The 17,188-nt window shown below is 44.4% G+C and overlaps 1 protein-coding gene across 1 annotated transcript in view; it reads left to right on the forward strand.

Annotated features, from left to right (window-relative positions):
* The first annotated feature begins 2,604 nt into the window (after positions 1-2,604).
* Positions 2,605-17,188, forward strand: part of LOC126100930 (malate dehydrogenase, cytoplasmic-like) — a 207,848-nt gene continuing 193,264 nt past the window's right edge. Inside the window, exon 1 of the mRNA XM_049912345.1 lies at positions 2,605-2,746. Coding sequence (XP_049768302.1) covers positions 2,699-2,746 — 48 coding nt within the window. The 5' untranslated portion in view covers positions 2,605-2,698. The remainder of the gene's footprint in view (positions 2,747-17,188) is intronic.

The following is a 17,188-nucleotide window of genomic DNA, read 5'->3' on the forward strand; positions in this document are numbered from 1 at the left end:
TATTCAGAGTGCCGTAAATTACGTTCTTCTCATCTTATCCTTCGCCTCAGCCTGGAAACTTTTGTGTTGCAAGAGATTTTAGTCTGACGATGTACCTTCTTCTGAAGGCTAGAAAAGTTCTGTGTTCTGTGCAAGCGTTCGGTTAGTAGCTGCACACCAAAGGTTACATGAACGGAAAGCGATTCGACTGGAAAAGCTGCAGTATAGGCAATTAAGTCATCTCAGTCCATTTTCCTGATGTCTAAGCCAATCATGTTTTCCTTTCTTTGTCTCCTTCTACTTTTGCCACATTCCCCTTCGATGGCAATTTCATCGTGGTCATTGGATTTTAGCTACTGAAGCACTTGGCAACTATTAATCTTATCTGCTGCTATGCAGTTCGCTAAAGTGACATCTATGTCGATGGCAACACCAGCTCGTCCCTCGTATGTACTCGGGTAGCCTTCTCATATTGTCGCATTACTGCTTGTACTTCAGAGTACGGACCTCAGTGACTCCCAGATATTTTGGATGGGTCGTATTTACTAACATTACCATGCGATGTTAAGTTTGTGGCTTGATTGATTGTGCTTGAGGTGAAACGAACACAATTAGGTTGAAGTTGGGCTTGGACGAAGTTGATTGTCCGAGTAATAGAAAATCAACTCTCTCATTACGTCTGTGGTGGGTTTTCAGCATCTGCAAACGATTTCCCTTGACTCACAAATGCCACATTACTGCGTAAAGTTCCCCGGAAGTCGTTGATCGTTGATATAGATGTTGAATAACAATGGTGAAAGAACACTTCCTTGTTGTAAGCCATTTGTTTGACATCTCCATCGACTACGCCAACCCTGTAATTGCACATATAGTCTCCTGTTTTGGAGTAAACTTTGAATAAGTTTGGTGAGCCCATAATCTTTCGTTATCCCGTAGATCTTCTGTGACAGTGCAGGTGACTGACTGTGTCCTAAGCAGCCTCCATAACGATAAAAGCTACTCATTTAATTTACTGGGTTTCACAACCGTCCCCTATAAATTGATTAGGCTTAAGGACCTGTAGTTTTCCTGCTCTGAAACCTATCTCAAAAATTTTTAGAATTGTATGCGTTTCCACAGGAGGGGGCAATCTCCACAGTTAGAATCTACTGGACCCTTTTGTGATCCTACAGAATATACACTCCTGGAAATGGAAAAAAGAACACATTGACACCGGTGTGTCAGACCCACCATACTTGCTCCGGACACTGCGAGAGGGCTGTACAAGCAATGATCACATGCACGGCACAGCGGACACACCAGGAACCGCGGTGTTGGCCGTCGAATGGCGCTAGCTGCGCAGCATTTGTGCACCGCCGCCGTCAGTGTCAGCCAGTTTGCCGTGGCATACGGAGCTCCATCGCAGTCTTTAACACTGGTAGCATGCCGCGACAGCGTGGACGTGAACCGTATGTGCAGTTGACGGACTTTGAGCGAGGGCGTATAGTGGGCATGCGGGAGGCCGGGTGGACGTACCGCCGAATTGCTCAACACGTGAGGCGTGAGGTCTCCACAGTACATCGATGTTGTCGCCAGTGGTCGGCGGAAGGTGCACGTGCCCGTCGACCTGGGACCGGACCGCAGCGATGCACGGATGCACGCCAAGACCGTAGGATCCTACGCAGTGCCGTAGGGGACCGCACCGCCACTTCCCAGCAAATTAGGGACACTGTTGCTACCATTCCTAGACCGGCAAGGGAACTTGCTGTTCCAACAGGACAATGCACGTCCGCATGTATCCCGTGCCACCCAACGTGCTCTGGAAGGTGTAAGTCAACTACCCTGGCCAGCAAGATCTCCGGATCTGTCCCCCATTGAGCATGTTTGGGACTGGATGAAGCGTCGTCTCACGCGGTCTGCACGTCCAGCACGAACGCTGGTCCAACTGAGGCGCCAGGTGGAAATGGCATGGCAAGCCGTTCCACAGGACTACATCCAGCATCTCTACGATCGTCTCCATGGGAGAATAGCAGCCTGCATTGCCGCGAAAGGTGGATATACACTGTACTAGTGCCGACATTGTGCATGCTCTGTTGCCTGTGTCTATGTGCCTGTGGTTCTGTCAGTGTGATCATGTGATGTATCTGACCCCAGGAATGTGTCAATAAAGTTTCCCCATCCTGGGACAATGAATTCACGGTGTTCTTATTTCAATTTCCAGGAGTGTATAATCTTCCATTTCCTAACCATCCTTTCCAAGAGTAGCTCTTTCATCTTTTATTGTGCTTATTGTTGTAAGATTTTCACCTTGATGCGCCATCCGGTGGTTTTTTTTTTATATTTTTGAAACACAAAAGTCAGCATTTCATTCATACCTTTTGAAATATGAGAGATGAAAAAGTTCCATTTAATAATTTTAAAGCCGTATCTGAATATTTCACTTTTTAATTACATTTTATTTACATATTTTCAACCAATTTGACTGATAATTGGGTTGTATGTATGTCTGCAAACCCGCCCCTCGCCCATATGGGGCGCTGGAGCTGAAACGCTGTAATAGGAAAAAACACGAATATCGTCACTCACGTTGTTGTGGTAGATATCAGTTGTCCTTCCAGTTTCTACGCCACTAACAGAACGCCTTTTCATAGATTTGGTGGCAACCGATGACCCTGAAACTGCCTTTCAAGACGCGGATGTGGCCATTTTGCTGACAGCAGAAGCTGCTTCCACGCACGGCATGACTCAACTTGAGCTACAGAGGAATGTCAAGGTGTTTAGAAACCACGTAAGTACACTTGCAACAAGCTGCAAGCTTCAGCCTACTTACAGTTTAAAAATGGCTTGCTTAAACAAGAAACTCGTTCTCAAACGATATCCGCCACTGAGGCGGTGCAAGCACATAGTTAATTCAACTTGTATTTTTATTTCAAAGTAGTTTATTTACTATTTTGAGAGCTATCAGAATGAAACTAGGTGCAGAATTTTCAGTTATATGTGAAAAGGAACTCTAAGCTTAATCTGTAGCCGGAAACGGGGGAGAAATGAGTAATTGGCCACAGTCTGACGAAGTCACTTCGTTATTCTAAATCAGGATAAGTATGCCGTGGGAGGAATCAGACTCCCACCAAACAGAAATCCACTGTCGTAACAATTTCACGAGATTGGTAAATTATGCGACGAATGATTGCATTAACAAGTATAGAGTATAACAATGATATAAAGGTTATTTTCGTGTGGTAATACAAAACGTCGTGAATGATACAGGTTGACAAATGTATCAGTCAGGGAAAAGAAACCCTGATCAGATAACAACTGAGCCGAGAGTTACAAAGACAAACACAGAGGGCAACTGCCTTCGGAATCGAGAACACATGTGTCGTTGATTATACGGTATAATCAAACTAATTTAATATGTGAATAGTTCCTAACATCTAAATCTGCATCTATATCTGGACTGTCCAGTCACATTAATGTGTCCACGTGTCGATAGCACGAATAATCACCTTTTGCAGCGCAGACCGCTGCGAGAAGTGCAGAAAGAGAGTCAGTCAGGTTCTGAAAAGAACCGACAGGGATTTCAAGCCATACTGACTCCAGTAGCGTCCCCAGTCGAGCTAGGTGTCTCGGTTCAAACAGCCCTATACAGGTGGTCCCTTAGATTCTCGACTGGGTTTAAATCCGGGAATTTGGTAGCTTGGGGAGTATGGTTAACTCATCCTGACGCTCTTCTAACCACGCACATACATTACCAGATTTGTGGCACGTTGCATTATCCTGCTACTAGATGCCATTGTGCTGAAGAAAAATAAACTGCATGTAGAGATGGACGTGGTCCCCGAGGATAGATGCATACTTAACTTTGACGCATCCTGTGGTGTCACCGCCAGACACTACACTTGCTAGGTGGTAGCCTTTAAATCGGCCGCGGTCCGTAGTATACGTCGGACCCGCGTGTCGCCACTATCAGTGATTGCAGACCGAGCGCCGCCACACGGCAGGTCTAGAGAGACTTCCTAGCACTCGCCGCAGTGGTACAACCGACTTTGCTAGCGATGGTTCACTGACAAAATACGCTCTCATTTGCCGAGACGATAGTTAGCGTAGCCTTCAGCTACATCATTTGCTACGACCTAGCAAGGCGCCATTGTCAGTTACTATTGAGATTATGAATAATGTACCATCAAGAGCAATGTTCACCATTTATGGATTAAAGTTAAGTATTCCAGCAGCAACGTACGTTTTTTGCTAAAGTCTAATTTCCTTGACCTGTTCCAGACCTCCGCCAGCCTGCATGAGCTAAAACGTGTGCCTTTCGGCTTCCTCTAGTATACCGGGTTGGCTCTCTTGCCAATCCACAACATTTGGCGACGAGGCCAATATGCGTTCGTAACTATACTGCCCTGATTTACTTGTGTAATGGCTTCGCCACAATCTCCAGATGTACTGTCCGAATTTTATCGCTTACAGAACCTGCAGACGCAGGCCTTACTGGATGCCCTTGGACAGCTCGTCCAGGGTCAACGTGCAATGCAAAACGATGTGGCAGCCGCCGCTCCACCGCTAACGCAGCCACAACACGCAGTTGAACCAACTTTTCGACCTTTTGATGCTGCACTGGAAAGCTGAACGGGGTGGTCACGCCAATTTGGATTCCATCTCGCTGCCTACAGAATTCAAGGTACCGTGTGTACCGTGTGATAGTCAAATTATTTCCCCGACGTGATGTCGCAACTCTGTCCTACGACGAAATTTTGTCTGCATTAGATGCATATTTCAAAGAATCAGTCAATGTAGTTGCCAAACAGTATACCTTCTTTCGTACGAAACGTACGGCAGGTCAGACTTATAGGGAGTGGCTTGCAATCTTGCAAGGCCTTACTAGGGATTGTGCTTTTGAGTGTCAATGTGGACTCTCTTATTCAGATACTATGGTGCGTGATGCAATTGCACAGAACGTTTCTGATGTTCGTAGAAGGGAACAGATTTTGAAATTAGTCAATCCCCCCCTTCAACAAGTGATGGACATATTGGATCGGCAGGACACACTTGACTTTGCTCAGGAATCATTTGAAACTTTGCCACCCATGTGTCAGGTTAACCAGCCCGCCGGGCGAGCTGCACGGTACAGTAAACAGTCCTCGCGCCCGACCGCGCCGCTGACGCCGGGATCTAAGCCACGTGTACCATGCCGGAAAGCAAATGCAGTGCTAAAATCACGCCCGCGGTGTGCTACTAGACATTCGCGTGAGAATTGCCCGTCATGCCAAGCTATTTGCTTTTACTGTAATAAAAAAAGGACATGTTCAAAGTGTTTGCCAGAAAAAGTTCAGATCAGAAGCTCAAAACCATTCCAGGCCCTTTGCTTCCCGCCGGAATCGGAATCGAACCAAGGATACTCAGGCTTGTGACACTTCGCCCATGGAAATTCATGTAGTTCATTCCACTCTGCCCAGTGCCACTCTCTCTAACAGTGACTGTGTTCGTCCCACAAATAGAGTGCGTCGACATCGCAGGAACTCCTGTCAAGTCACAAGTGACTTTGTACCAGTGTAAGTTCACGTTGCACGAGACAGTCGCTCTTGTCGTCAGCAGGACAATAAACTTTTTGTGGACTTGGACATTAACGGCAAAGCGACACCATTCCACCTCGATACCGGGGCTGCAGTTTCGCTGATCAATCAAGACACATACAAACTGCTGGACACACCTCCATTGCGTGCCGCAAATGTTAGGTTAAGTACCTATTTAGGTCACGAGCTCCCTGTGTTAGGACAGTGCAGCCTTCTTGCATAATACAAGGGACAAACAAAACTTGTGTCATTTTACGTCCTTCATCCTTCTTCTGCAGTGAACTTGTTTGGTTTCGATTTATTTCAGTTGTTTAACTTGTCTATAGTAAATCAGGTCCTATCAGTGAACCAGACTGTGCCTTCAGCCAGTGTTTCTCGTCTATGTGCCGAATTTGCAGACATTTTTGTACCGGGCCTCAGTTGCGCTAAGAACTATAAAGCACATTTGGCACTGAAAGTCAACGCGCAACCGAAATTTTTCAGAGCGCGCAATGTTCCCCACGCATTGTGTGGGGAAAAGGAAAAGTTGCAGGCACCCCGAGGTGATTTAAGCCTGCAACCAGAGCGTTGTTTCACCATCTACTAGCATTATTCTTAATTTATGAGCATGACTGTATATGACACCGTACAAACCCTAATTTCTCTTACCCTCTTTTCAAGGCTGTTACGTTGTTTGTACGTTGGTGGAAGTAGAATCGTTCTGTAGTCTCTTGCAAATGCTGTTTCTCTAAACTTGCTCAATTGTGTTTCGCGAAAGGAGCATCTCTTTCTATCCACAGATTCCCATTTAAGTGCACTGAGTCTTTCCGTAACTCTCACCTGGTGACCGACACTACATGTAATAAATCTAGTAGCACACTTAAGAATTTCTTCGATGTCTTCCTTTAAAATAGCAAAGATGAGGTAACCCAACGCTAGAGTAGTACTCAAAAATAGATCCCACAAGCGTTTGTATGCGGTCTCCTTTAGACAAGAGTTGCACGTTTCTAGAATGCTGCCGATAAGCCGAATTCGATCATTCATCTTCCCTACAAGCGACCTAACGTACTCGTTCCATTTCATATCACTCTGCACTGTTACGCCTCATATTAAATCTGTGTCACACATTGCAGAGTAGGCACACTAAGCTGTCATATACATGTTCATCACAAGAGGTGGAGAAACAAAATGCCATTACTGTACTCCAGACTGCACTGTGTCGCATTTTGTCTGCATACAAGTATACTATCTGACCAAAAAATACCGTAACTGATCAGTGAACATGCGTTTACGCTTCACCTCTATGACGAATTGAAATCTAAATAAAGTGTCAGAATGTCTGTGGAGGAATGGCATCCGTTTCGTCTTCAGAAGCCGAAGCAGGAGATATTGTACGCTGGGGTCTGGAGCGATGTCGACGATCTAGCTCACCACTGAGGTTTTCCGTTGGGCTGAGTTCGGGACTCTGGGCAGGACAGTCAGTTTCAGTAACGTCATTACCCACAAACCATTGCCTCACAGGTGCTGGTTTATGAAAGGGCGCATATTCATGTTGATACAAACAATCATTGTAACAAAAATGTTTCTCTACTATGCACAGTACACAACGCTGTTAAATTCGTTCCATCCTTCCGCATTCAGTGTTTCCTACGCATGATAAGGGCACCACATCCTAACCACGATAAAGATCCACATGTCAAACACCACCGCCGACCTATGTGGCCGAGCGGTTGTAGGCGGTACAGTCTGGAACCGCGCGACCGCTACGGTCGCAGGTTCCAATCCTGCCTTGGGCATGGGTGTGGGTAGGATGTCCTTAGGTCTAAGTAGTTCCAAGTTCTAGGTGACTGGACTGATGACCTCAGAAGTTAAGTCCCATAGTGCTCAGAGCCATTTGAACCGGGTTTTTTTTTTTTTTTTTCTCCGAACACCACCTCCTCCGTAAGTGGATGTTGACACATCATGTGATGCTAGGGAATGTTCTCCAGGCGTTCACCAAACCTAAACCCTTGCACTGGATTGCCACAGGGTATAGTGAGATTCATGAGTCCATTTCGTTCGTTTACAGGTATCCGCGTCCAGTGGCGTCGACCATTACGCCACCTCAATCGTCGCTCAGCACTGACTGTAGAAATCTGTACCGTATGAGGAGCAGCTTGACCACTGTATCCCATTGGTTCTAAATCCCTATCCACAGCCCCTATGCTAGCGGGGCTGCTGGTGGCACTTCGGAACTCAGAACTTATTCATGCGATTTTTTGAAACCACCCTCCATAATGTTCAACAGTACAAGAGGTCTGACTGGTCTTGGTTTAGCTGTTGATTATTCCTTGGCGTTTCCACTTCACACTCACATCACCAACAGTCGACCTGGGTGGCTTTACAAGGGTTGAAATGTCCCTGATGGATTTGTTACTCAGGTGATGTCCAGTGCACCTTCGTGGTCATTAAACTCTCCTGACCGACCCATTCTGCTGTTACTGCATCTCTGCTGACAACACGATACTCATCGCATCCATTTACACTGGCGGGTCCACCATTTGTGACATCTACCGGTCAGTTGCGCCTTACATAGGAGTGTCCGGACAGTTTTGATTAAATGTGATATGTCGCTCCAGCATGAAGGAACTCAGATCACTTTTAATTTCTTTCTCGAGAACATTTACGCTGGTAATTCCCTGGAAGATAGATCCAACGAGTAACTCTACATCTTCATCTACATTAATACTCCGCAAGCCACCTGACGGTGTGTGGCGGAGGGTACCTTGAGTACCTCTATCGGTTCTCCCTTCTATTCCAGTCTCGTATTGTTCGTGGAAAGAAGGATTGTCGGTATGCCTCTGTGTGGGCTCTAATCTCTCTGATTTTATCCTCATGGTCTCTTCGCGAGATATACGTAGGAGGGAGCAATATACTGCTTGACTCTTCGGTGAAGGTATGTTCTCGAAACTTTGACAAAAGCCCGTACCGAGCTACTGAGCGTCTCTCCTGCAGAGTCTTCCACTGGAGTTTATCTATCATCTCCGTAACGCTTTCGCGATTACTAAATGATCCTGTAACGAAGCGCGCTGCTCTCCGTTGGATCTTCTCAATCTCTTCTATCAACCCTATCTGGTACGGATCCCACACTGCTGAGCAGTATTCAAGCAGTGGACGAACAAGCGTACTGTAACCTCCTCTTGGTTCAAAGTCATTTTTTTCATCAAGTGTAACAGCACTAGATTTTTTCTTGTAAGGTTCAATGTCAGATCTTGTGTACAAGACACACACCTAAAACGAAGAGATTCTCCGCCCTCCTATCCCCTGCAATATTCTGACCCCGCACCTTGTAATCGCCCGCATTCCTTAAAAACCTGACCAGCTGCCGGGCCGCTGTCGACACATACCACCTCCCCCCCCCCCCCTCCAACTGCAAGCACTCCACGTGCTTTCCCAGCGCAGTTTGAGTCGCCGACTCCTCCAAAACAGTAAACTCTTCCCTCATATCCACCGTTGTGTCCAACCCACAGAATGCAAGCTATGTCAAGTCTTCAATCAACCCTCCCTTGCCCAACTCGCATACCACTCAAATACTAGCGCCTGCCTCCCACCTGTCACTTCCTTCGCACTTGGACACCACACACTCTCTTCCATGCCAGTATATGTTTCTCTCCAATATTTCCAACATCCAAATCCGTACCTACAGCTTCCTTGATTCCCCATTAAATTCTCATCATACCACAAAGAATTTATATTATAACACTATCCCCGTATCGTGCACATCTTAACCATTTTCTGCTTCTTAAATTATTCATATTAATCTAGAGATATTTTATAAAGCAGTGGCCAAGGACTGGCAGTTTGCCCAAATCCTGTTCACCTCTTATAGGGGGATGTAAATAACTGTTAAATATGTTAAAAATGCAGAGAATTCCTGGCAGGAATTCTTGTAGCTTATGGCATTGTTCAAACAACACCGCTCTTGTTTTACGTGTTCAGATGAACTTTGTGCCTACGTAATAGATGGGGAGTGGCACTGTGAAAACTTGTATGAGTATAGTATTTTGTAAAAGTTGTACAGAACAAAGAAATTATTAAAAATGTGTCTACTAGAGTAATGGGAAAAACGTTACCAGTTAACTTGCCGCATGTAATTCGGATAAGATACCCCAATTTTACAAAAATTTCACAGGACAAGTTAGAGCTTTTTGTCTAAGGAATTCGTCGCAAATGTCTTCGTAGTCGCTCTCAGACGTTTATCACGGGCTGAATTTTTGAAATCTTCGTTTTTAATTTTCGTCTTAGTCGTTTAAAGGCAAAGTTTGTATATCGCAGTGACACATTCGTGTGTCTCCATCATCCCTAAACATTTATGACATCACTGCGGAAACAATGTGTACATAAAATCACTTATCCTTGAACATTCTTCTATGTAAATATTATTAGAAGTTCCTGTCGTTGAAAAGAGCGAATAGATTTCTCACTTTTACTTTGTGACCACCTGTTCTTGCTACCGACGCGGTACACGTGTCTCTATTCTATTTGTTTTTGTTTCTGCACTAGTTTTATGTTGTGCAAATGAAACAGAATGTCTAAAAAAGTGAGTATTTGTCTAAACATGTACGAAAGCAACATAAAAATGCTTTCCAGTGTAACAGCCTAGAATTTGTTACACTGATGAGCATATTCTGTGCAGGTATAACCGTCATTACTAAAAACAGACAGCAGGCGAACTAGAGAACTGCGCTATGAAATAATTCACACAATTTAGCCAGTAGACGAATTTCATAAAGTTATTGACTTTAGCATACTGAGTAAAAATCTTACAAAGAGTAAAAATATTAATTCCACAATACATCTGTATTATACACTTAAAAGATGCGTGAATATTTCTTATCTTGAGCTATAATAAATGTGTATCGTGGAATTCATATCATGAATAATAAAGATGTAAATCCCAGAATAAACGTGCATTTATACTGCAGAAAAAATATTGAAGCACAATTACATGAGCGTGAAAAGCTTTAATTTGTTCCACTCGAACTATTTCTAAGCTCTTCTGCAGATCACTTCAAGGAATATTTGTATTGTGTTTTTAGATCAGTATAAATTAAAAAGCCTTATTCACACTCTTTATCATGAATTTTGAATTGTAATAATGCTTGACTAGTTACTGGCTTACTGCACTGACACATACTATTCCGATACAGGTAACAGGTAGCTTTACAATATTACATATCCGGTAGTATACAAGATTTGTGGTATGAATGAGGACGCTTTTTTAAATGGTTGTCGTGAAAGTAGTGCTGTTTTGACTCGTAAACTAGTCAAAACAGCACTAGATTCAGGACAACCATTTAAAAAAGCGTCTTCATTCATACCACAGATCTCTGTTATTACTATAGATACCAAATGCATGACCTCTACAGTGGCTGATGAGTTGGGTTGCCTATATGACAAGACGTAGTGCAGTTCACTCCCCCCTCCGCCTCTCCCCAGAGAGTGGCTGCTGTGGTGTTGATGGCAGGTGTCAGATGGTACCTCATCATTGAAACATTTCTTGTTGAGGAGGTCTTTTATTCCAAAACAGTTACATCTACATCTACATCCATACTCCGCAAGCCACCTGACGGTGTGTGGTGGAGGGTACCTTGAGTACCTCTATCGGTTCTCCCTTCTATTCCAGTCTCGTATTGTTCGTGGAAAGAAGGATTGTCGGTATGCCTCTGTGTGGGCTCTAATCTCTCTGATTTTATCCTCATGGTCTCTTTGCGAGATATACGTAGGAGGGAGCAATATACTGCTTGACTCTTCGGTGAAGGTATGTTCTCGAAACTTTGACAAAAGCCCGTACCGAGCTACTGAGCGTCTCTCCTGCAGAGTCTTCCACTGGAGTTTATCTATCATCTCCGTAACGCTTTCGCGATTACTAAATGATCCTGTAACGAAGCGCGCTGCTCTCCGTTGGATCTTCTCTATATCTTCTATCAACCCTATCTGGTACGGATCCCACACTGCTGAGCAGTATTCAAGCAGTGGGCGAACAAGCGTACTGTAACCTACTTCCTTTGTTTTCGGATTGCATTTCCTTAGGATTCTTCCAATGAATCTCAGTCTGGCATCTGCTTTACCGACGATCAACATTATATGATCATTCCATTTTAAATCACTCCTAATGCGTACTCCCAGATAATTTATGGTATTAACTGCTTCCAGTTGCTGACCTGCTATTTTGTAGCTAAATGATAAAGGATCTATCTTTCTGTGTATTCGCAGCACATTACACTTGTCTACATTGAGATTCAATTGCCATTCCCTGCACCATGCGTCAATTCGCTGCAGATCCTCCTGCATTTCATTACAATTTTCCATTGTTACAACCTCTCGATACACCACAGCATCATCTGCAAAAAGCCTCAGTGAACTTCCGATGTCATCCATCAGGTCATTTATGTATATTGTGAATAGCAACGGTCCTATGACACTCCCCTGCGGCACACCTAAAATCACTCTTACTTCGGAAGACTTCTCTCCATTCAGAATGACATGCTGCGTCCTGTTATCTAGGAACTCCTCAATCTAATCACACAATTGGTCTGATAGTCCATATGCTCTTACTTTGTTCATTAAACGACTGTGGGGAACTGTATCGAACGCCTTGCGGAAGTCAAGAAACACGGCATCTACCTGTGAACCCGTGTCTATGGCCCTCTGAGTCTCGTGGGCGAATAGCGCGAGCTGGGTTTCACATGACCGTCTTTTTCGAAACCCATGCTGATTCCTACAGAGTAGATTTCTAGTCGCCAGAAAAGTCATTATACTCGAACACAATACCTGTTCCAAAATACTACAACTGATCGACGTTAGAGATATAGGTCTATAGTTCTGCACATCTGTTCGACGTCCCTTCTTGAAAACGGGGATGATCTGCGCCCTTTTCCAATCCTTTGGAACGCTACGCTCTTCTAGAGACCTACGGTACACCGCTGCAAGAAGGGGGGCAAGTTCCTTCGCGTACTCTGTGTAAAATTGAACTGGTATCCCATCAGGTCCAGAGGCCTTTCCTCTTTTGAGAGATTTTAATTGTTTCTCTATCCCTCTGTCGTCTATTTCGATATCTACCATTTTGTCATCTGTGCGACAAACTAGAGAAGGAACTACAGTGCAATCTTCATCTGTGAAAGAACTTTGGAAAAAGACCATGGTGGATCCAGAGTAGTAAGTGAACTGTGTGGCATAGGTGGTCAGAGTTGTTTACGCATGTCAGCCTCAGAAACAGGCCCCGAGGAAGATGGGGAGTGACATGCATCCATGGGCAGTGCAACTGTCAACTAGATAAAGCCATCAGCACAGCAACAGAGATGCTGACGCAAGATGGCTGTAGAGAGTGGTGGACAGTAGAAAGCAGCTATGGCTGCTAACTTTTTGCAGCACAGCAGGAAACACACCAGACAGCTGGGATCAAACTGCAGCCTCCAGCATGCCAGCATGGCTAATGGCGATGGCGTATGCTCACACTGAACTGTGATCACCAACGGCATATACTGGACCAACGCGATGAACAGAGGCAAGTTTTCCCCCATGCACAGTGGTACCTGGTCATCTAGATGGCCTAGACTCGAACCCAGGGGCGCTAGGAAGGCAGCAGTCAGCAGATGGTAGCCACCAAGCAGGTGGCCTGACCTCACAAAGGTGGCAACTCGACAGCATGGGCTCAAATGGCTCTGAGCACTATGGGACTTAACTTCTGAGGTCATCAGTCCCCTAGGACTTAGAACTACTTAAACCTAACTAACATAAGGACATCACACACATCCATTTCGAGGCAGGATTCGATCCTGCGACCGTAGCGGTCGCGCAGTTCCAGACTATAGCGCCTAGAACCGCTCGGCCACACCTGCTCTCTCGACAGCATTCTGACTCAGTTCCAGTAGTGGCCTACAGTTAATGGCAGCAGATGTTGGCAGCTTTCTCAATCATCTCAGGCTGTAAATGGATGTGGACTTCTTCTCACAACTAGTGGCTGGCATCGATTGTTTATCAGAATCCACTGATCAGAAGTAGGACTCACAGTGTAAATTAGGTGGTATGCATATGAGCCTGACTTGCTGGTGTTTATTAAATGGGAGCACTCCTGGCCTAAGTCATAAAAGGCTGGAACTGCCGGGCATAATCTTTGGGAAATCGTGACACCATTTGGCCTGACTTATCTGCCTCGTCAGATGCTCCAGAAGCCCTGTCGATGCTGTAATGTGTCACAACTCTAATTTTCAGAAGTACTGAGTGGCAGTTTCTCTAATGTCAGCTTACTCAATACATCTTCTTGAATTGTGGATACTTTTTTTGTGCCGTAGCACCTACTTACCTGCGAGAGGTGCGATACCCTCCTTATGATGTCATACTATTAAATGGACACAGGAGCCATACTGTTCGTCAGTTGGAAGCATGACACAACACTCCTGTCTCCTTTGTAAAACTTAGTTCATCGTATGACAAACTGTCTTCATTTTTAAAAAAATCTGAACAACATCTTCCATGAACTAACATAAATGTACAATATTTTCTGCATGAACCACATTGTTCATTGTCTGCTCATTAAATTAAGTACACTTTCTAATATTAACCCAGTTTGCTGGCAACTGATGCACTGGGAGCTCGATTAGTCAGACAATTATCTGCCCAAATTAGATATGTTGGATCCTGCCTACTCATCAAATATGCGATGTCTAGGAAACCTGCTTTCTCGGATTTCTAGACAACAGTTCAAGCAAATCGTATTAATGACTTTTATTGCAAAAGAAAATGATCACAACACTGAACTTTGTGCTAAGAAGATGCGTCACAAGCAAAGGATGACAGACCAAATAAACAGTGTTCTTCAGTATACAGGGTGTTACAAAAAGGTACGGCCAAACTTTCACGAAGCATTCCTCACACACAAAGAAAGAAAATATGTTATGTGCACATGTGTCCGGAAACGCTTACTTTCCGTGTTAGAGCTCATTTTATTACTTCTCTTCAAATCACATTAATCATGCAATCGAAACACACAGCAACAGAACGTACCAGCGTGACTTCAAACACTTTGTTACAGGAAATGTTCAAAATGTCCTCCGTTAGCGAGGATACATGCATCCACCCTCCGTCGCATGGAATCCCTGATGCGCTGATGCAGCCCTCCACATTAGCCGTACACAATACGAGCACGAAGAGTCTCTACATTTGGTACCGGGGTTGCGTAGACAAGAGCTTTCAAATGCCCCCATTAATGAAAGTCAAGAGGGTTGAGGTCAGGAGAGCGTGGAGGCCATGGAATTGGTCCGCCTCTACCAATCCATCGGTCACCGAATCTGTTGTTGAGAAGCGTACGAACACTTCGACTGAAATGTGCAGGAGCTCCATCGTGCATGAACCACATGTTGTGTAGTGCTTGTAATGGCACATGTTCTAGCAGCACAGGTAGAGTATCCCGTATGAAATCATGATAATGTGCTCCATTGAGCGTAGGTGGAAGAACATGGGGCCCAATCAAGACATCACCAACATCGCCTGCCCAAACGTTCACAGAAAATGTGTGTTGATGACGTGATTGCACAATTGCGTGCTGATTCTCGTCAGCCCACACATGTTGATTGTGAAAATTTACAATTTGATCACGTTGGAGTACATACTGACGAAACTAAAATGAGCTCTATTATGGAAATTAAGCGTTTCCGGACACATGTCCACATAACATCTTTTCTTTATTTGTGTGTGAGGAATGTTTCCTGAAAGTTTGGCCGTACCTTTTTGTAACACCCTGTATAGAATCCCTAAGTCGCTGGTCTTGAAGTGTCCAATCATGATGCTGCTGTGGAAGTGCGCCGCGACCAGTCGGCGTGGCTCTATTGTCCTCTTCACATAGAGGGCGCTGCCATTGTGTTGTCGTCCTGGAGAGGGGTCGGTCAGTGTGGAATTGGCTGACGTTTTCTTCACAGCCCTCTCTGCTCTCTTGTTTCCGACTGGCGTGCCTGCGCTCGACCTTACGCCATAGCAAGATACAGGTTACACAAAGTATAGTCTGAACCACAACATTACCAGAAACCGAGATACTCAATGTTATGATTTTACTGTGTTGTTCATCATGGTATTGCTGTAAATGCTGTAACATCCGCTCAGCAGTATTGCATCCTTTTTGTGTAGATGTAAGTTCATCAAGTAAGTGGAAGTCAGGGATCAAGGTGTTGTTTAGATTCTGGGTTAATAGTGCCATCAATAACTTATCTGGCCTGCACAACAAGGGCTGTGTTACATTCACTATAGTGGTCCCAGTGACAGTACTAGAAGACAAAAAGCTGTTCTTGCTATGCTGCAGATTGTACCATTACTTAGTAACCCACTACCACGTAGTTCTAGCCTCATCATCCGTTTAACAGATACGCTAACCACTTTTACTTGGAATTTGGAATAGATCCAATGTGTGATAACCCACTGGAAGTAAGGCTACAGCACCGTGATATTTCTTTGGATCCTACTGCACCTGGTTTCCTTAAAAACAATTCTATCTCACAAGCCTTTGTGTCGGTCTTGATCATCTTTGGCAAGCAGATTGTGACCCTTTTATTCTCACCTTACCATATGTCCGTGTTGTAAGTGCCCATTTCAAATTTAAGAAAAAAGCGCGTTCCAAGAAGTACACTGACAATCTGTCCCCAAAAATACATAGAACAAAACGCAACTGCCAACATTGAATCTCATTAATCTACAAACAGTATCTGTCAAAAGTATTTCGTATTTGAACTGGTAGGTTGATAGGCGTGTTCGTCTACCATGGTATATGCAGAATCAAAACAAACCGGTTGTTCAGACAGAAGACAGCTTCACCTCGCCTTGGTTACGTGTTTCGAATACTGAGTGCAGGTAAGCATGGACTTTACCCATAAACAGTGTTTTCAAAGTGTATTTAAGTATTTTGTGGCATTGGAAGACTGCAACAAACTAACTACACACAGAAAATCTAATTCTATTTCTATGGTTTTATTTACTTACATCAATGCCTAAAACTAAAAATATTCAGTAGATTTCAGACAAGCTATCTTAACAGCACAGTGTAAAGGCCAAACTCAGTTCCGCGTTGCGAACGTGTTTGGCATTTCGCAATGGCTTGTGAATGTCCAGGCCCGCCTTCAGGAAAAACGGAGGCCAATAGAGAACAACGGGCGGAATGGACGGCCCTGAAAAACTGCCAAAAAAGAAGATAGGATCATTCGAAAGTAATCGATGGCTATCGCAAAAAATCATCCCAGGCAATATGTGATGATGTATGGGTAAAACACGGAGTGAACGTCACCTAGCAGTAATAGACCTGAATGGCAAGCATCCTTGTCGAAAACCTGAGGTACGTGTAAAAAATACGAAGGCGAGACTATAGTTTGCTAAGGAGTACTTGCCATGGGCCACTGAAGGTGGTCAAAAATTCTATGGAGTGACGAAAGCAGATTTAATCTATTTCGTGATACAGTAAGTACTCACCGTGAAGCGTGCAGGACGAAGTACCAGCTGTTTCTCACAAACAGGTGTAGGTGCTCTCATCGAAATTCGTGGGATGCATAGTCTGAAGTATCATGAAATATTAGCAGACCATGTGATACCTCACGGAAGAAGAAATATGCCTTGTAATTGACAGTTCCAGCAAGACAACGATCCATAACACCTTTTGC

Source organism: Schistocerca cancellata, chromosome 1, assembly GCF_023864275.1.
Source record: "Schistocerca cancellata isolate TAMUIC-IGC-003103 chromosome 1, iqSchCanc2.1, whole genome shotgun sequence".
Classification (NCBI taxonomy): Eukaryota; Metazoa; Arthropoda; class Insecta; order Orthoptera; family Acrididae; genus Schistocerca; species Schistocerca cancellata.